This window comes from Eumetopias jubatus, unplaced genomic scaffold (genome assembly GCF_037043125.1).
Source record: "Eumetopias jubatus isolate StellerSeaLion01/CBP00866 unplaced genomic scaffold, mEumJub1_p1.0 scaffold_5, whole genome shotgun sequence".
Lineage (NCBI taxonomy): Eukaryota > Metazoa > Chordata > Mammalia > Carnivora > Otariidae > Eumetopias > Eumetopias jubatus.
In genome coordinates this window covers 125,873,522-125,894,358 of record NW_028274811.1, presented here as the reverse complement: position 1 = coordinate 125,894,358, position 20,837 = coordinate 125,873,522, and the positions used below count along the sequence as shown (strand labels likewise).

At 40.0% G+C, this 20,837-nt stretch overlaps 1 protein-coding gene across 4 annotated transcripts in view; it reads left to right on the top strand.

Annotated features, from left to right (window-relative positions):
* The window catches only part of SKP2 (S-phase kinase associated protein 2), a 60,489-nt gene that overhangs the window by 16,189 nt on the left and 23,463 nt on the right, over nt 1-20,837 (top strand). The window contains exons 5-10 of one of the 4 annotated variants that reach the window (XM_028097946.2): nt 234-368; nt 1,843-1,941; nt 3,141-3,271; nt 8,531-8,582; nt 8,757-8,864; nt 17,122-18,183. In XM_028097946.2, coding sequence (XP_027953747.1) covers nt 234-368; nt 1,843-1,941; nt 3,141-3,271; nt 8,531-8,582; nt 8,757-8,864; nt 17,122-17,188 — 592 coding nt within the window. In that variant the 3' untranslated portion in view covers nt 17,189-18,183. The other 3 variants (XM_028097948.1, XM_028097945.2, XR_003608236.2) reach the window with 3 other exon arrangements.

Here is a 20,837-nt window from a genome sequence, read left to right as displayed (position 1 = left end):
CGACTGAGCCACCCGGGTGCCCCCTAAAATCCTAAATTTTAAAGTGAATGAGGGGAGGGAGTTATCTAGTAGCAATTTATTTTAAGACCAAAACTGTACTACTTGAAATGTATATTTAGGGTCATGTTTGTGATTGGCTCCTCATCTGGGGAGGAGATGGGGTTGGATTTGATCTGGAGGTACACGTGTGAGCCACCTTAATGGAGCCTGTCTTTCCCCTCCTCTGTGTTCAGCCCTTTCCGCGTGCAGCACATGGATCTGTCCAACTCTGTTATCGATGTGTCTACCCTCCATGGAATTCTGTCACAGTGCTCCAAGTTGCAGAACCTAAGCCTGGAAGGCCTGCAGCTGTCGGATCCCATTGTCAAGTGAGTGGCAGTCAGGAGCATGTGACAAACGCCATTGTTTTTGTGTGTGTTAACTTTGTTCCCTGAACATAATTGGGGTACCCTTCTGTCCATATCCAGATGGACTCAGAAAATATCCATGGGGTGCCCCAGCTTCTGCAGTACTTTGCAGGACTCATTCAGGCAACCCAAGTTTGCATGCTACCTATATGCATATGCCAGGTTCTAGACATACAAGGATGATGAATAAAGCCATGGTCCCTGCCTCATTCATGGGAGAGACAGATAATTGTAGTGCACTGTGTTTGTTATATGTGGCGTCACCCAGAGAGACCTAATTAAATTGAGGGAGGGCAGCCTTCTTAGAGGAAGTGACTCTTATGTGGAATATTGAAGGTATTCAGCTTGGAGAGCTCCACGTGGTGAGGTAAAGAAGCCAGCGAGGTAAAGCTGCCTGTGTGGTTCTAAACGCTGTAGCAGGTGGGAACTCTTAGGGCACAGGGTGCACTGAGGAGATGCCAGGAGGGGAGGAACAGCTCGTAATGGGCCCCTGCCATAATGTAAGAAGTCCGGACTCCACGGTGGGCTCAGAAGAGGGAAGCGTGCTAAAGAGAGTGGTCCTGAGAATGGAGGGAACGTGCAGAGTTGAAATTTAGAAATAAAATCTGCTGGTCACCTTGGAGTGTTAACCAGATGCGGAAAAAACTGGACTAGTTAAGATACTGTTGTGTTCATTCAGGTGAGAAATGATGAAACCTGATGTAAAAAAAAAACAGCATCATCATAATTATAATAAGTACCAGCGTTTATTGAGCACTTCCTGTGTGCCATATACTCAGTTCTTCAAAGGTCACCCATGACGTAAGTTCTGATTGTTCCCCTTTTTACAGATATGGAAACTGAGGCACAGAGAGGCTGAATAACTTGTCCAAGGTCACACAGCTTGTAGGTGGCAGAACCAAGATTGGAACTTGACAATAGAATATGATTCCAGAACTCTCGCTCTTAATCATGGAGTTCCACTAACACAGGCATTTGGGAATGTAGAGAGGTCAAATTTGAGAGATGTTTAATTGGAAGAACCTGGAGACTCAACAAGTAGAAGTAGGCCTACAAGCTAATTCTAATTATGGGTGAAATAGAAATAATATTTTATTCAAGCACTCTCTTTTCAATTTAAAACTTACATTCTTGATGTTTCTTATGTGCTTACATAGTGCCAGGCACTGTGCTGAGCCCTTTATCACATTATATAATTTAATCGTAACAAGCGTACCAAGAAGGTACTGACTCTGCAATTTCACAGATGAGTAAACTGAGGCAAAGCATCCTGCTTGGTGTCATACAGAGAGTGAGACATGAACTGAAACTCATTTCTGGCTCGAAGGCCTGCGTGCTTATCTACTGACTTCTCTAGCCTGCTTTCCTCAGAATGCTTATTAATTGAGTAACAGTGTCTTATTGGTATTCCTCTGACATTTTCCTCTTTTTCCAGTAATCTTGCGCAAAACTCAAATTTAGTGCGACTGAATCTTTCTGGGTGTTCTGGATTCTCCGAATCTGCCCTGAAGACCTTGCTGAGCAGCTGTTCCAGGTAGGAAAGATTTGAGACTTAATTATAGAACTGTTTTTGCAAATATACAATTATCCCCCACACGAGCGAGGAATTGGATCATTTCTTGAGCTATTCCTGACTCTGAGCTCTTGATGATACGCAGTATCCTTTGCCCTCTAAACTTTCTGTTCAAACTAAGGAGCCAGATCAGTTAGGTTTGCAGAGGACTTGTATAGTAATCCTCCCCCCCCCTTTTTTTTTTTTTACTATGAGAGAAAGAAAAATTTGGTAATGTGTTTATCGAAATTAATCTGTTTATACCTGACTTTATACCTGGCTTTTTTCCTGTAGTATCTGTAGACCTAACTTATGCAGATATCATAAATTTGGGTGACTCCATTAAAAACATCTTTATATCATGTAATAATGTCAGTATGTAAATAAGGCTATAGTTGCAGATATTACTAAGTAAGGAGGACGTGGCTCACGGAACACTCGTGTGTGTGTGTGTGTGTGTGTGTGTGTGTGTCCTTTTTAATATCCCTTGATCTTTCTGCTCTAGCGTTCTACCTGTATCTCTAATGTTTTGCTCAAAGTAGATTGCCTTTGGATAAGAGTGTTATCCGTGAGGTAAAAATGTAAAACCCTACATGTATTCAGCAATGTCAGGAATGGGGTGTGTGGCTTAATCATTGGATATCGTCTTTGAATTCATTTGCTCAGTCAGCAGAACCAGATAAGATGAAGTGGCCTTTTGCAACCTCAGCGTCTCTTTATTGAGAATCCCCGGGATAACCCATCGAATTTTTAAAGCCTCTCGAGTGATTGTTCGGTCTCTGTGGTTGTTTGCTGACAACCTGGGTGGTTGAGAGAGAAAACAAGAGGCTAGAACTGTTCCATCTAGTCCCGCAATGAGGTTTGAGCCATCAGGAGGAGAGGAGAGTGTTCCCTCCGTGTCCAGAAGGGGGCATCACTCGCTAAGACTTGGCATCCCCTGGATCTCGGATCTCGGATCCCCTGGCAACTTTCTAGGGCACACCAGGGCGGGGGAATTTGTGTCAGGAGGGGAAAAGGCCGTTTCAGGTGAGCAGAGGTAGCTGCTTAGAGAAGCAGAGGTTCTGTGCGTGAAATGGTAAGGAATCTGTGGCTTTGGGTTTTCTTTGCAGCTTTGAGACCATGCTTCTAGAGCTTGTTCCTGTGTCCTGGTTTCATGCTTTCCTTATTTCTCTGGTGTGCAGATTGGATGAGCTGAACCTGTCCTGGTGTTACGACTTCACCGAAAAGCACGTGCAGGTGGCTGTCGCGCATGTGTCCGAGACCATCACCCAGCTCAATCTCAGCGGCTATCGAAAGAATCTGCAGAGATCAGGTAAGCCCCTCCGGGCCCTGGACCCTTCCCGGCAACCATGGCATTAGTAGGTTTGATTTCTTGAAGAGCTCCTAAGAACTCTTGAAGAGCAGCATTTGTCGCATGTAATCCAGTGCACCTGTTCTTAGTTCCATTTTTCAGGTGAGGTCGCAGCTGATCGGAAGGGGTAGGTAAAGGCAAACAGCTGGTGGGGTATAGCATCGAGATCAGAATCCAAAATCTCGAAGTGGAAACCTTTATACTTGAAACCAGTTTATTTCTAAGCAGAACTGCTCTTAATCCACTAAACTAGTAGGTAAGACCTGCAACAGAAAATAGATGAGTGCCACGCTGGTCGGTATTAAGCAGTGGTTCTCAACCAGGGGCAGTTTGCCCACCAGGGGGGGACATTTGAGGAGGTCTGGAGACATTTCTGATTGCCACAGCCACGGGGGTGTTCCTGGCAGCTGGTGGGCAGAAGCCGGGAATGCTGGTAAGCAGCGTGCCCAGGACAGCAGAATAACACAAAAAGATAATGTGATCCAAAATGTCAGTAATGCCAAGGTTGAAACCCTGTTATAAACTCTGTTTATAGGTTTATATTTACAACTCTTTTTAATTCAACGTAAGAGGACGATGAGGTTGTCTAGTTGAACACGGGCATTTGAAGTGAGGGGTAATGTGTGAACGTTAACAGTCTTTATGAGCCTCGACGTTCAGTCATGCTTTGATTTAATTGTCTAATATTGGCGGGATCCTGATCGGCAGAGAGAAGTGTTTGCAAATGGCAGGGGTTTTTTTTAATGGCTTCCCCTCTCGATCCCAGGCCGTGGGCTACACAGAGCCTTGCTGAGCTAGCAGCACACTTCCGCCATATCTTCACAGCTTGATGTTGGCTCATGAAAGTGCTTTGTTTTTATAGTTTTTATGATACTTTAAAAGATTTGAATCAAATATTTGCAGAGTGTGTCTTCTTAGAATTTAAGTAGTAGCTGAAAACTGCTTCTCCAGAACAAGATGTGCCTCTGCCAAGTAAGGCGTATCAGGCTATTGAGAAGAGGAGCTGGATTCTTGGGGGCGTCCAGGCGGTTGGGGCCTTTGACTGTGCTCGAGTCCGGATGCCTGCATCTTCAGACAGGAATATTTTCAACAGCCGTGACAGCAACAGTGTGTCTCTCTTCCCGCTCTCCTATACGCACAATATTTGTGTTCTGCGTTTTTTTCCCCTTTAAACACTGTTTGAAATCTGATGACAGTATTATATAGTCATTCTCAAAAATACATAAAATATGGGAAAATACCAAGAAAAACAAAACAGCAGTAATCCCACTAACCTCTTGCTGGTCTTTTTCCTGCATAAAAGTGTTTTTTAAAGTGGGACATAGTGCATGAAATACTTTGTAGTATGCTTCCCCCCCGCCGCCCCGATAATCCCATTTTTAGTAGCTACACCACATCATTTTCAGTGGCTATGTGTTATTCCATGAAATAGATATGGAAGAATTTGTATGGATTCAATAATAATTTTTTTCACTGGATCTTGTAATGGACTTTTAGAGTCTTTCTAGTTTTTTTCCTTTTGTAAACAACCTTGTCATGGACAGAGACAAATCTTGAGTGCATTTCTCGGTAGATTCTTAAAAGTGGAATTGCCAAGTCAAGGATTAGGCTCTGTTCTTAAGCTTTGGGTCGTTCTTACCAAATGGCCTTCCAGGGATTTTCGGCTCCCACCAGCGAGCGGCCTCTTCACATTGAATGCCACCACTGGTTCTTCCCTGTTCATCCCCAAGCCGAGAAAAGGCCGTGCCTCATTGACATTTCCTTCCCATATCTGAATTTCCCATTTCTTTATTGAGAGTTTTTCTGAATGAAAGGTGCAAGGTTGAGAAACTCTGCTGTAGGCAAGCTGCTGTTAATCTGTCCAAGTTTGGCTTAAAACTCTTCTCTTTGTTCCTCCAGAAGAGAATAGAGAGCCTGTTTACCAAGCTCTGGCAAGAATAACAGGTAATCAAATCCTGCTTACTGGACACATTCAAGGCAAGGACTAAGATCTGGAGTGTAAGTTGGAGTGTGTGTATTCTTAGTTATACAGTGGGAATCGGAGATTTTTTTAATATCTTTAACAGTGGCACCCACTTCTTCACTATTTAGAAGATAATACTAAGGTCCTTTTAGCTCCTAGACTGGTGCCAGTCCACCCGGTTCAAGTTCCTGTTCTGCTGTTTACTGGGTAATCTTGAGCAAGTTGCTATACTTCCCTGTTCCTCAGTTTCCTCATCAGTAAAATGGAGATAGGAGTGGAAGCCATCTCTTAGAGTGGTAGTAGGGAGTAAGTGGGTGAATCCCATGGAGCGCGTTAACCCTAGTGAGTGTGCGGTGATCGTCCCTGTTATTTTTGCCAGCCCCATGGGGCAGTCGGGAAGCACAGTCCGGCGTCCTGGAGGACCAGCTCTTGGTCTTGGATTTGACATCGCGTCCCTCCTTAAAATGACAGGTTAGATTTGGGGGTTTGTAAGATGCCTTGTGTCTCAGGTAGATCTCCAGCTCGTGGCAAATGAAGGGGACAGTGTGTAGAGGGACTCTTAGCAGTGACTACTGTTCACTAACCCTTTCCACTGAGGGATGCCAGGGCTCAAATGAGGGCTGGAGACTAACCAGTTCTACCCCCCAAGGTTTTGTTCTTTCCTAGGTGGCATCAAAATGAGATTGGATCTAACTGGGGATTTGGGAGATGGCTGGTGGGCTGGCTAGGTGATGGGTTGCTCAAAATTGTACTGTCCACTTCTTCATTTTTTAGTCACTCATTAAACCAGTGTTTATTGAGCACCTACGATGCACAAAGCCCTGTTCCCGACTTGGGAGCTGTGGCCTTGAACAAAACCAGTGAAGTCACCGCTGTGCAGCTTACACTCTGGGGGCAGGGATCCAGGCAACCCACAAATAACTAAATGTGATGAAAGGAGGTGAAATGCAGGGAGGAAAAATGGAGCAGAGAGACCAGGCAGAGTATTGGCCAGAGGGGGGCTGTTTTCAGATGGAATGGCCAAAGAGAAGGCCTCTCCCTGAAAGTGACACCTGAGCAGAGGCCTGAGTGAAGGTGTGAGCTGTATAGATAAGTGAGGAAAGAACGCTCTGGAACTGGGACCAGCAAGTGCAAAGGCCTTGACATGGGAGCCAGTGTGAGAGGGAGCAAGGAGCACGTAGTAGGAGGTAGGACAGCCCAGGATTCTCTGAGCCAAGGCAGAAGCTTTGTTCGGATTTTCTCTGAGTGAGGTGAGAAGCCACGACAGCATTTTGAGCAGGAGATGATAGGATCTGACTCCCCTTTGAAAGTCGAGTGCTGTGTTGAGAAAAGGCTGTAAGAGACTCGGGGGGTGACATGGGACATGGTAAGAAATGATCGGACATTACAAGCCAACAGACTGGGTGTGGGATGTGAGAGAACAGTCGAGTGTGCCTCCCAGGGTTTTGGCCTGAGCAGCTGGATCGGTGACGTTAGCACTTTCTCGGAGACAGGGAAGAACCAGATTTAGAAGAGAAATGAAATATTTGTTTTTAGGCATGAATTTGAGATGCCTGTCCCACATCACAGTGGATGTGTTGAGGAGACAGTTTAAAATGCAAGCCTAGGATCCAGGGGAGGGAATGGGGCTGAAGACAGAACTGTGGGAAGAAAAAAACCCCAACTATGAATGAAGCTTGTTTATTTTTAAAAATAAATAACATTTATTGATTGATTTTCTTTTTTTTTTTTTTTAAAGGGGGCGGGGGGGGGTCCTTGACCTCACGACCCTGAGGTCGTGACCTGAGCTGAAATCAAGAGTCTGACACTTAACCAACTGAGCCACCCAGGAGCCCCTATTGATTCATTTTCTGAATACAAAGTAGCACATGTGACTCTTCCAAATTCTGAAAAGTTACCTGTAATCCTACCACCCTTGAATGTATTTCCTTCCAGCCTTCCCCTCCTACCCCCAACCCTATGAACCTTTTTCTCTCTGTGAGTTTGTATATAAATAAAGAGTTTTTGAGTGTATTTTTACTAAATTGAGATTATAGGGCGTTGTATATATTTTGTTTTCTCTATACAATATATCTTGAGTACTTTTTCATGTCATGAAATGTTATTTAAAAGCTTTAGAGTACTGCCATTGGTATTGTGTTCCACAGAATGGATGGAGGTTAACGAATTGAAATAATTGGGGAAGGGACTATTATAACTTGCTAAAATGAGTATCTTCATGCACACCTTGTTTTTCTAAAAGTGGAATTACTGAGTCAGAGTCAAGTGTAAAATGTTCAGAGCACATCAAAAAATCAGTTCACCCCCCCAAAAAATTCAGTTTGCTCCCCTGAAAGGCTACAAAAAGTTAAATATGCATTTGTAGTATATATGGGACATGCTTTATTATATTTCATCAATTCTGGATATTATGATAGAATTTTTTTTCATTTGATAGCTGCAAAGCAATTATTTTAATTTTATTTTGCCTTTCTTGCTCCATATTTCTCTGTTTGGCCAAGTATCGCTTCATATTCTTTGCCCATCTTCTACGTTTATCTTTCTTTACTCTTCATATAAGACCATTAACTCTGTTTAACGTATGTTGGAAACATTCCCAGTTTTCTGATACGTCTTGAATTTTGTTTTGTTTTGCTTTAACATGGTAGACTTAAAATTTTTATGTAGTAAATTATCAGTGTTTTTTTTGTGTTTTCCTTTATGTTTAGAAAATCCTTACTTATCCAAGATCCAATGAATAATTACCCTATATTTTTTGCATTTTAGGACTTTATAATATACGTGGAATTTATTTGGAGATATTATTTGAGTGGGAGAAACAAGTTTCTTTCTGCTTGTAGTAGCAATGTCATTTTTTAAAATAATCCGTGATTTCCCCCACTGATTTTAAGTGCTACCTTTATAATACAATATTTGTGTATAGATGATGGTGTTCGGTTTTGCATTTTGCTAGTGTGAGGAGGATTTTTTTTTTCTTTTTTCCCCAGCTAGGTATTGCAGATACATAGATAAGCTATGGATTGTTATTAACTTATCATATTACACAGTTCTTTTACTATTTCCAGTGGATTCTCTTGGATTTTCTGGGTTCAAAATTTTATATGCCAAGGTGATGATTTTGTGTTTTATTTCTAATAGTGTGACTCTAATTGCATTCATTGTTCCAAAAGCTTCTAGCACAAAGTTAAATGATGGCATTGATAGCAGATATCCTTGTCTTGTTCTTCATTTAATAGTGACCATCATTTTTTTCCTAGATGTCTCTACTTTAGTTGGAAGATGCCCCAATCTTGTCCACCTAGACTTAAGGTATTTTTTTTCGTTTATTTATTTTAAAACAAAAATTGAAAAATCATGACTGCTCATTGAAGGAGGAAAGCATCTTAACATGTTGAATTGAAGGAACCAAGCGGTTGGTTATTTCTGTTTTCTCCATCTGAACTGATGCATAGGTTTTGAATCTTCTCTTCTGCTCTGTTCCAGCGATAGTGTCATGCTGAAGAATGACTGCTTTCCAGAATTTTACCAGCTCAACTACCTCCAACATCTCTCACTCAGTCGGTGCTATGATATAATACCTGAAACTTTACTGTAAGTATTTTCATTTTCTAAAAGTAGGAGAAGACAGGGAACAAAAGAGATGTCACTTGGTGTTAATATCTGTTATTATTAATAGGAGATGCTTAAAACTGGAACATCTGGAGGGGAGGTGGGTGGGGGGCTGGGGTCACTGGGTGACGGGCATTAAGGGGGGCACGTGATGTGATGAGCGCTGGGCGTTGTATGCAACTGATGAACCACTGAACTCTACATTGAAGCTAATGATGTATACTATATGTTGGCTAATTGCATTTAAATTAAAAAATAAAACTTGAACATCAATATTGGTGTACCATAAATAGGTTAGGGAAGTCCAGCAAAACAGAAAAACCAAGGTAAAAATTCTTTGCCTAAAATATCTTGGAAAGTTGACTGGGATAGTTTACTAAACATTTATTATTTAGCTAGAAGCATACCATACTCTAGTATCTGGAAGACTTGCAAAAGGAGAAGACCACTTTTACCTCCAGGGAGCTCAGAGTATAACTGGGGAGCAGACCCAATGGGGGCTTCCCCTCCTCCCCCCACATTTTTCAGATCAACTCCAGTTGATTCTGAAGGGCTCCCTCTGGGCTGAGAGGAAAGTTCTGTAATCTTCTAGAGATGTCTGTCTAGGATGGTGGTCAAAGAATGGGAAGAATGGCATCATGTGAAAGGTAAATGTCACGAGTCCAGTGCTATCTTGGAATGGGGGAGACTGAAGTCCAAAAGAGTGAAGTGACTTAATCTGAAGCTATAAAGGAAGTTAATGGCTGAGCTAGGTCTGCATCCTCGGTTTTCTGGACAGATGAAAATAGTCTGTAGCTAATCCAATAGCTCTTATGAGGGTTAATTTTGTACCTGCTCAGCAACTTTCACAAAATCAAGGGAGTGCAAAAAGGAGTCTGGTCTTTCTTTTAGAAGGTGCTATTCCCAAGTCATCCTAGGAATAACATTGTCTATTTATTTTCCTTTCTTTTATCCCCAACAGGCTGGAAAATCCTTCCTCATGTAGGATGTAAATGTATAGCAGTTTTATTGAAAACCACAAGAAGTCAGTATCTTGAATTTGGCCAGGCGCCCTTCTTATTCCAGCCAGTATGCCCTGATTGAGGCTGCTGCCTTCGTGTAGCCCACTCCCCAAATGAAGGGGATTTAGCTTCTGGTTCCTACCAAAGAAGGGTGGTGAATTTGAACAAGGAATTTATGTAGTCCTTGAATGATTGGTTTGGATCTTCTAAGTTAGTTTCAAGAACTAATAAATCAGATACGTAAGCTATACAGGGTTAACTAGTAGAATTAGAGATAGAGAATCCAGTAATACCATTTTTAATTAATCACTTTAATTAATCTTGGGGCTCAGGGGCTCAGCCGGTATCTCGTTTGAAAAAGCACTGCCTAAAAGGGACGCCAGTCTTTATTTCCATGGCTCTTAGACGGTAGGGTGTGAACGCATATACATGGAACCCTCATTAAAATCTTGTGCCCTCTAATATCCAGAACTCCTAGGGGCCTCTAGCGTCCGCCCAGAAAGGCGTCTCTGTCATCCATCTTTCCTGTCCTTGCCATCTGGGCTTCACTGCCTGTCAGCCCCTGGGGACTACAGTGATCAATCTTTTTCAGTCTTTTTTGGTTGCTTTTCTCAAGAGAATCTGTCCCCATGTCTCACTTCTGTTCTTTGCCTCCGGAGAAAGAAGCTAAGCAGGTAATCCCCAAATGTTTTTTCTTGAGCAGAGGCTAGGGGAAGGCTGTGAGCTCTCACGGTTTTAATATTTTTACTCAGTAGGATAGTGACACTTGTGGAGTCCTATCTGCAGGCAATGTGAGTTGGTGGTGGACCTCAAGTCACCTACATTTGAACCCTCACTGCCTTGGTGTGACTTGTCTAAACCTTATCTTGAAATAAGAGAAACACGGGCATCAGGAGTTTAGTGACAAATCAGACCACCAAAAAAGAATGCAAACAGAGAGAAAAAAGATGCTCTCCTTGTAGTTTAATGTAAAAGAGTATGTTTCTTCAGGCATTATGTAAATAGTACACTAGTTAACCTCATGAACCCATGAAGATGAGTTTGCCTACACCCTATCCTTAGAAGTTTCGTAAGATAAAGCGTTATTTTCTCTAACTCCATTCTGGCAGCTGATGTACTCGAAATTCATAGTAAGAATTCTAGGATCCTCAGTAGTAATTTTGAGAAAGCCATTTGTGCTAAAGAATTTTTATTTCTCAGAAGTGGGAAAATAAAATTTGAGCGACTTTCTTCTGTAATACTAGTGCTTTAGAATACTTGGGAAACTCCAGGTTTTTCTTCTACAGGATATGTCCGCATTGTATCTGTTTCCTTTGGCCTGACTTGATCTTATTCCCTATGTCCAAACTTTCTTCTGATTATTCCGTATCTCTCGTTCAAGTAAGAAAGCCACACTGGAGATAATGAACTGATCTGAGATTAGGAGAGACTAAATAAAAAGTCTGTGGTAGGAGAATTTGTAGTTAGGCATCTACAAGATTTTATAAGGAAAACAGGATTGTGTAGTTGAGGTAAGGTGTGAACCTGTGAAAGGGTCTATAAATACCTTTTGTTGACTCAGATGAAATAAAGATACGCAAGACATTATCAGTGTCCTTTTATACTTCTTAAATTGGAAATAGTGGCTCTTCAACTATTCATTGCTATTTACTGTCCTTTGGTTGCTCTTCATTCTAAAGAGAGGCTTATAAATTTGTTCTGTTGTGTTGTAGATGACACATGTACTAAGGGGCTTTCAGTGTTTTTTTGTTTTGTCTCCTTAAAATTTTAAAGGACTTTCTGGCTTTTTGACTTGGATCGCCCACCATCCCATGGTATGCAGCTCACTCCTTTCTCACCTAGGACACCTCAGTGTCTTCTGAGGGTGTTGCTGTCATTTCCTTACGCCCACCAAGACTCCTTCCCAGCGCTGTTGTGAGAACATTTCTTCTGCTCCGTCTGCTCTACATCCTTTCCTCACTCTCACCTACAGCGTCTGCTTCTAATACTGTCTGACACTGTCCACCGTAGAATGACCTACGGTCTGGCCGATTCACATATCCCAGCACCCAGATTCTCATTACAAAGTTCTCAAATACTCAGATTTCACAGAAGAGGGATTTAAGGTTGGGGCAGAATTGCTGTCATCGTAAGTGATATTGAATATAAACACCTACGTGCTGCAGCCTTTCTCTGCACTCCTGTTTCTGTATTCCAGAGCTTAGTTTACTTTAAGAAGAATAGTACTTTGTTCTTCCTGATTTTCTTTTTTTGTCTGTTGTAACCTCCAGATCTTATTGTCCTTTTATGAACACCAAACGTATTTATTTTACTTAGATAGTACTTTTATTTTCTGTTACCCTTCATCTTTATTCAGCTAACATGTATTAAACATCTGTGGTGCTTAATACACTTGTGAGAATGTGGAATAAATACATTTAGGGGGTAGTGGGGTGACTGGGAGAGTGGGTTGAACGTGGAAAGTCCTAAGGCCAACAGAACAGTTTGAGTTCCATAAACACGAGGGCAGCATCAAAGGCTTGTGGGGGGAGAGGGGGTGGAGGGGTGACATAAGCCGAGCTAGGCTTTAGGAAGATGCGTTGGACATTGGTATATAGAATAGGCTGGAAGGAAGAAAGATTGGAGGCCAGATAACAGTTACTATGAGGAAAGTTTGGGGTTTTTTTTTTTAGTAATTATTGGCAATATGAAAATATAAAGGATGCTTCTAACGCTAGGTCTTTGATGTGTTCATTGATCTGCAGTGGGATTTTGTTGATATTCCAAACTAAATATTCCCTTTCCTAAGACTTTGTACTGTTTGTCCCAACCTGAAGCAAATACAGATCAGAGAGATGAATTTCTAAGCACACAGATCTGAGTAAAAGAAGAAAGAATCATTACCTAAAAGTATTTACTTTGGGTAAACAGGCTCCCTTTTTTGTGGACCAGAATGTCACTGTTGACAGAGTCGTATTTCACTTAATGGGAAATAGCTGAGAAGAGGATTGGCATATACGTGACCCAAAAAGAAAAAAAAAAAAGTAATATGTAGAGAAGTCAGATGGCTTTTACCTCTCATATAAAAGGTGTGACCAATTACTCCTTTTCTCCATCTGTACCCAGCTACATAGCCCTATCTAAAGTACCTTAGCAAAGTTGCTATTAGGTTTTATCACAGGTAATGGACTTACTAAGAAGTTACCTTAACTTCTGCTGTTCATCTTTTGAGAGGAGGAGACTAGTTCAAACAAAGGTCAAGTCCGTGCTTTGAAATTACATGTAACCTGTGATGATTCTTTACCATCACTAGCTTCTAGCTTCTCATCACATGGTAACTCCTCTCAGTTTAAATCAAGAATGGAGAAGGTAAACAACTATGGTTGGATTTTAAATAAACCTCAGGAGTGTTTAGGTGGTGAGAAAACATTTAACAAAGTGCGCCTGCGTGGGTCCTAAGGCCGTGTTGTCCGACCTGTGGTCTGTGCTTTCTGGTTTGACTCGCCTTTGCTATTTTCTCAGATCATTGATTGCAAATTCTGTTTTCAGTTTGCATTCTATAGACTAGGATACAAATGGTCAAAATTGGGTCATGTAACTCTAGTGGATCAGTCACCATAGATACTGCTACTCTGAAAGGTCTCTCTCCTTTCCAGTGAACTTGGAGAAATTCCCACACTAAAAACACTACAAGTTTTTGGAATCGTGCCAGACGGTACCCTTCAGCTGTTAAAAGAAGCCCTTCCTCATCTACAGATTAATAGCTCCCATTTCACCAGCATCGCCAGGCCGACCACGGGCAACAAAAAGAACCAGGAGATATGGGGCATCAGATGCCGGCTGACGCTGCAGAAGCCCAGTTGTCTATGAAGTATTTATTGCAGGATGGTGTCCCCTCTTTTCTTTGGAACAGGGCAAATAGGCAGGAAGCCCGCTTGCTGGAGCACTCGGCTGTTTTTATTCTTGGTTTTCCCTTTGCCTTCCTTCTGCAAGTATATTAGATGACCGTTTGAGAGCGAAAACTATGAAGTTTTGCTTTTTCTGAATAACCAGAAAAGCTCTGGTCACTGCTTCTAGTGCACTTAAGAGCCTAAGTTTAAGGCCTTTTGGAATTTTAGGAGAGCCTATTAATTTCAGGATATCTTAAGCAGCAAGATTTGAGCCACCTCTTTCAAGTGCCCTTGTTATTCAATCTATTTAGAATCAAGCGTAAGAATCACCACCAGCAAATCATTTTCATGATCTATATGGTAACTTTCTTTTTTTAATTTCTCAGTATTGCTTTATGAGACGTAGATTGGTAGAAGTATTTGTATTGTGAACGGAACAAAAGGAGAATCTAGGATAGTAGCATTTTGGCAATCTCTTCTGGAGAGCAAAAAATAGACCTTTCAACTTTGCCTTTAGATTTGAAGTTAGGTTCATGGAAACAAAAGGCTAAATGAAAAACAACTAACCAATCAGTGGTAAAGAATTGGTACAGCATTTGAAGGCTCAAGAGGCAATTTTCTGTGACGGGTTAATCTGAAGTATCGAAGTTTCCTTCATGTCCTGTGCTCCCAGAATTCCGAATTAGCTAAGGAAATATAACTGTGGTCTTCTGACTTTATGATCAAATGATGCTAACGTGGGTTCTTTAGCTTTTAAGATGACTTGCTATGTTTTAGAAAGGTGGTAGTAGCCAGTCTTCATTCTTGAAATGTTGGCTGTAATGCCAAACTGAAGTTGCCTGCCATTTTCCTTTATTGCCAAGGTTCTTCAAGTTATTTTTATGTTACTCTGGAATCAAGTATTTTAAATTGCCTTCTTAAAAAAAAAATTGTCTCCCACAATAATTGTTTGAAAGTCATTGTTGTCTAAAGTTCCTGGACCTAGAGTTCCCTGAGAACTACGTGTTCGTTTACTCAGAAATACACCCTCGAAGTAGGTGTGAGTTCCAAAGCAGTAAAAGACAACTTGAAACTACATAAAAGTTAAGACTCAGGTGTGGAATCTTTGGATAGCAACAGTGATTTTTTTTTTTTTTAATGGTGTCTAGAAGAAAACGGATTAAATTCTACTTAAAAAAAAAAAAAACACTACTATCCTTAAATTGATGACCTTCCCATAGGTTCAAAATGGAACAAAAAGAGCCAAAACCTGTTATTTCTATTAACATTGTTTTTAAATCAGACTTTTCAAATGTTAGAAACAATGATATGAAGTGCCCTGATCTGCTCAGACCTAAGGAAGAACATTTTAAAGTGGCATTATACGGGAAATGATTATGTTTCAATTTTGTGCTAGTTAAAAAGTGCTAAATATACTACATGAAATTATTGTTTACAGATTAGTGACGGGGCTGATAGTAGGATCCATTTGGACTGTGATTTCCAGATGCCCTCAAACATACAGTACTTCCAAACTCAAGTCTAGCCATAAGCTATTTTGCTAACATGTCAGAGTAATCTGTATTTTTGTATGTGATTTCTACTTTTATAGACCTGTTTTAAAATAAAACACATTTTTATAAAAAATGAGTACTTCCGCTAAGTTGTATTCCTTTGTTCTTTTTTTCTTAAGTACTGTGGTTAAAATTAGAAAGCACTTGGTATGGTGTGCCTTTGGTATGGTGTGCCCTTGGTCCCAGCCCTCTAGTTAAAGACCTACAAAACTAGCCCTAAAATGGTCTTCTTTGTTCCATCCACTTCATATGGATTTAATTTGACACAAAAAGTCAAATTAAAATGATAGTGTGTAATGCTTTCTGAGAAGGTGCTAAGTACAGACTTACTCTTATCTTTAAAGTGCTTCTAAATTAGTAATATTTATAAAACATTTGAAATTAGGGTGATTAATGTGACACTCAAGTACTAATAAAAGGCAGCTAGTAGCACTTTTTAAATATAGACTGGACCAACTTACACTGGATTATTTTACTCTCGTTAGGAAGCCATTTGACTAGATCACTCTGGACCTAAAAGGTCTTGGGAATTTAATTCCCTCTGAACCATCCATTCCAATGGTAGAATAGTGATTCTTGCTGAACATCACCCTTTTTTTTTTTTTTGCTGCTTTTTGTTATGCTCTTTATCACTATTACGCTTTCTTCTTTAATTATGAAAAATGTCAAATATGTGCAAAAATTAAAGACTTTCATGAACCTCATCATTCACTTTTGTCATTAACTTATGACCCTATCTCATTTTATCCATCATCGCAACCCCCCCACTCACACCCCCACCCACACAAATTACTTTGAAGCAGAATTTATAAATATTTTAGTATATACATCTGAAAGAGATTCTCCTGAATTAATTCTGAAACCTAAATATCAAGATGCTGTTGGAAATTCCCTAGTTGGTCTCCAGTGCTTTCCTTACACGGCTTTGTTTGATGAGGCTCCGGACGTCCGGCGTGATCCACACCTGCATTTGATCGGCACTCTCATAAGTGTCTTAATCTTTGAGTTCTGCACCCTCCCCCCGGCTTTTTGCCTTACAGTTTATTTATTGAAAAAAACTAGGTTGTCCTGTGTTCTACATTCTGACTTTTGTTGATGTGATCGCTGGAGTGACATGTAACAGGTTAATCTGTCCCCTACTTCCAGATTCAGCAGCAAAAAGCCCTAGACTGAGGGCGATTTTTGGCACCCAGGAGACATTTGGTAATATCTGAAAACATTTTTGGTTGTCACAAGCAGAGAGGTGCTTTTGGCATCTAGCAGGTAGAGGCTATGGATGCCACTAACTAACCATCTTACAATATATAGGACAGCTCCCCACCACGAAGTATTATCTGGTTCAAAACGTCAGCAGTGCCAGGGTTATGAAACCCTGATCCCAAGGCTGATCTTACAAGTTCTGTTCTTAGCGAATCGATTCTTGCTAGGTGGTATATCATGTTCTTCCGTCAGGAGGCACATAGCATCTGGCTGTCATTCTTTGTATGTTTCTAACACCTGTGCCCTTGATTCCTCCCTCTCCTACACCCACAAGTTCCGGAGATCTGAATTTCTGGATAAAGTAACTTGTATCCCTTTTGTTCTGGTGCACTTGATTTCAGTCCAACGTTTACTAAAGATCTACAATGTGGAAGATACTGTGTTTGAGCGGCAGCACCTGGGACAGTGCAGAGCATCTGAGGAAAGGCACGAAGTAACCCAGAGACTAGGAAAACTAGAAAGAAACCCCTTTCCACTGGATACCCTAACCCTGCCTGGAACAAGCAAAAAGGTAGCCTCCTCTTTTGTTAACACTCCTCTCTCTTTCCCAAACTAGCCGAGTATCCAAGGAAGTCAAAAAAAGACTCCTCATCATGAGGCCAACTCTTTGTGATACGGGCTGAAGCTCTAGATGGGCGATATTTTACTCTGACACTGCACTGAAAGCGGATAATCTACAATAACCCATTTAAAATCCTCACAGAACTGTTTAAAAAATCAATACAATGATTTTCGGAGGAATCATTCCATGAAGAGAAAAGATGTTGTGAAGAGAAGATCTGAGGCAGGAGGAAATAGCTATATAATAAAGTGTAATTACCAAAGATATTTTAAAGAGATTTTCTGGTGAAAGCCAAGAAGAACCAGCCTAGTGTGACAGCATCATTTAAGCCCTCTTTGTCCATTCAAATAAAGTAAGTGTGGGGAAAGAAACAGCATTTGTAGTTGGGGGAAATGTCTATTTAGAAGAGTTTGTAAAAACCTGGTTCTCAAATACTGTCCGACTTATTTCAAATAGCCGTCTATCATATCCCCCCCACACACACACACCATAAGGAAAGAATGTTAAATTTCAGTATGTTACAACTATTGTTTATTATTGTAATTAGCAGTTTCTTCCCTAGCTATGTCAGTCTTTATTCACTGTGCAGAGGCACAGATGAGAACTCACTGTCTCCACTCCTGAGGAACTCACAGTCGACTGGTATCAAAAGCTGTATCTTACTCAGATCTCTTCAGCAGTTTTTTCAGGATCTCAAATTTTGACTTTATTTTTTTAGCTATTGATATTTGACTTTTAAAAAGGGAGAAATGAGGGCGCCTGGGTGGCGCAGTCAGTTAAGCGTCCAACTCTTGGTTTCGGCTCAGGTCATGAGCTCACGGAAGTGAGATCAAGCACTGCATTGGGCTCTGTGCTCAGTGTGGAGTCTGCTTGTGACTCCCTCTCCCTCCACTCTTCCCCACCGTTCTCTCTCTGTCTCTCATAAATAAATAAATCTTTTTTAAAAAAGAAATGAATGAAATTAGTTCTAACCCATGCTTTTACTATCCTATAAAATAATCAAATTAAAATATTCTTTTCTAATTTTCTCTTTAGTTCCTCCTTATTTAGTCAGTAATTTTCTTGAAAGTGTATCTTAAAACCCATGACACTTAAAAAAATACTCTTCTATTTTCCTTGATGTACAAAATTTATAATAATTCTTCTTGTTGACTTATGCCCTAATCCCCTGATGCTTATTTTTAATGTTAAAGAATACACTGCATTTGAAATAAACAATTCCTCCTTGTAGCTCAGCAATTCATCAGTATATTTACTCTTATCTCTTCCCTCTCATATATATAATTCTTTTCTTTATATCGTTTTTGTCACGTTATCCCTGGATTTTTTTGCACAGTTGTCTTGGTAGATACTGTCCCTAAGTATAATGATGCACAGATTATGGTACATTGGCACAGTGGAGTGAATTTTTTAGTGATTTAAATCCTGAATTACCTCTTTTTGTTTTTAAGTCCTTTTTTAAATTGAAGTACAGTTGACATAAGTTTCAGATGTATAGTATAGCAGGCTGATTCAACAATTATACATTACAAGTGATCACCATTGTAAGTCTAGTCACCATGAGTCACCATAGAACATTATTACAGTATCATTGAATAGTCAATAATATCCCTATGCTGTACTTTTCATGTCTATGACTTAATTTATAACAAAGTTCATACCTCTTAATCCCCTTCACCTATTTCGCCCAACCCCCATCCCTCCTCCCCTGTAGCAACCTGCCAGTTTGTTCTCTGTATTTGTGAGTCTGTTTCTGTTTTGTTTGTTCATTTTCTTTTTTATATTACACATTTAAGTGAAATCATATGGTACTTGTCATTCTCTGACTTCTTTTACTTGGCATAATATCCTTTAGGTCTGTCCATGTCACAAACGGCAATATTTCATTTTTATAGGTAAATAATATTTCATTGTATACCACATCTTTGCCCATTCATCTATTGATGGACACTTAGGTTGCTTCCATATTTTGGCTATTATAAATAATGCTGCAGTGAACATAAGGTTGCATATATCTTTTTGAATTAGTGTTTTTGTTTTCTTCAATAAATATTCAGAAGTGGAATCGCTGCATCATATGGTAGTTTTATTTTTAATGAGCCTTCACATTCTTTTCCATAGTGGCTGCATCAATATACATTCCCACCAACAGTGTACAAGGGTTCTCTTTTCTCCACATCCTTGCCAACACTTGTCTTTTTGAAAATAACCACTCTTACAGGTGTGAGGTGATAAATCATTGTGATTTTAATTTGCAGTTCCCTGATGATGAGTGATGTTGAGCATCTTTTCATGAGTCTTTTGACCATCTGTATGTCATCTTTGGAAAAATGTCTGTTTGGGTCCTCTGCCCATTTTAATCATATTATTTTTGGTATTGAGTTGTGTGAGTTCTTTATATATTTTGGATTTTAGCCCCTTATTGGATATGTCATTTGCAAATTATCTTCGTCCATTTACTACTTTTTTTTTGATGGTTTCCTTTGTTATACAAAAGCTTTTTATTTTGATGTAGTTCCATTTGTTTATTTTTGCTTTTGTTGCAGTTGCCTGAGGAAACACATCCAAATACTGCTAAAGCCGATGACAAAAGAGTTTACTGCCTATATTTTCTTTTAGGGGTTTTATGGTTTCAGGCCTTTCTTACATTTTAGTCTTTAATCCGTTTTCAAGTTTATTTTTGTCTCAGGTGCAAGAAAGTGCTGTAGTTTCATTCTTCTGCATGTGGCTGTCCAGCTTTTCCTGCACCATTTATTGAAGAGGCTGTCTTTTCCCCATTGCATATTCCTGCCTCCTTTGTCATAGATTACAGTTGATCCTTGAACAAAATGGCTTTGAACTTTATGGGACCTCTTATATGCATATTTTTTAAATAAATATATTGGAAAGTTTTTTGGAGACGTGACAATTTGAAAAAATTCTCAGACGAACCATGTAGCCTAGAAATACCGAACAGAATTTTAAAAAGGTAAATATGAGTGCATAAAAATGTGTAGACACCAGTCTATTTCATCAGTTACTACCATAAAATAAACACAAACCTATTATAAAATGTTAAAATTTATCAAAGCTTACATAAGCACACACAGACTGTACATGGTGCCATTTGCAGTTGAGAGAAATGTAAACAATGTAAAGATACAGTATTAAACTGTAATTGTATAAAATTAACTGTAGTACATACTGTGCTATTGTGGTAAACTTACAGCCACCTTCTGCTGCTACTGCAGTGAGCTCAAGGATTGTGAGTATTCACTTAAATGACCATGTGATGCTAATAATCTCATGAGTTCATCTTCAGTAAGTTGCATATTGCTTTGAAAAAGTAATTGCTCGCAGTTCTCATGTATTTTTCATCGTGCCTAGTACCATACTGTAAACCTTGAATAATACCTTAGGACCCATATGAAGTGCCATTAGTGATGCTGAAAGTGGTCCCAGGAAGCAGAGAAAAGTCATGATATTACAAGAAAACTTGAATTGCTTGATAGGTACCATAGCTTGGGGTCTGTGGTTACAGTTGCCCACCATTTCAAGGTAAATGAATCCAGCGTAAGGACTATTGTAAAAAAAGAAAAGGAAATTTATGAAGCTGTTGGTGCCACCACACTAGCAGGCATGAACACCATGCACTTTTTACAAAATACTTTTTTTTTATCTTGTATTGAAAATGCAGCTTTTATATGGGTTCGGGATTGCTATAAGAAAGG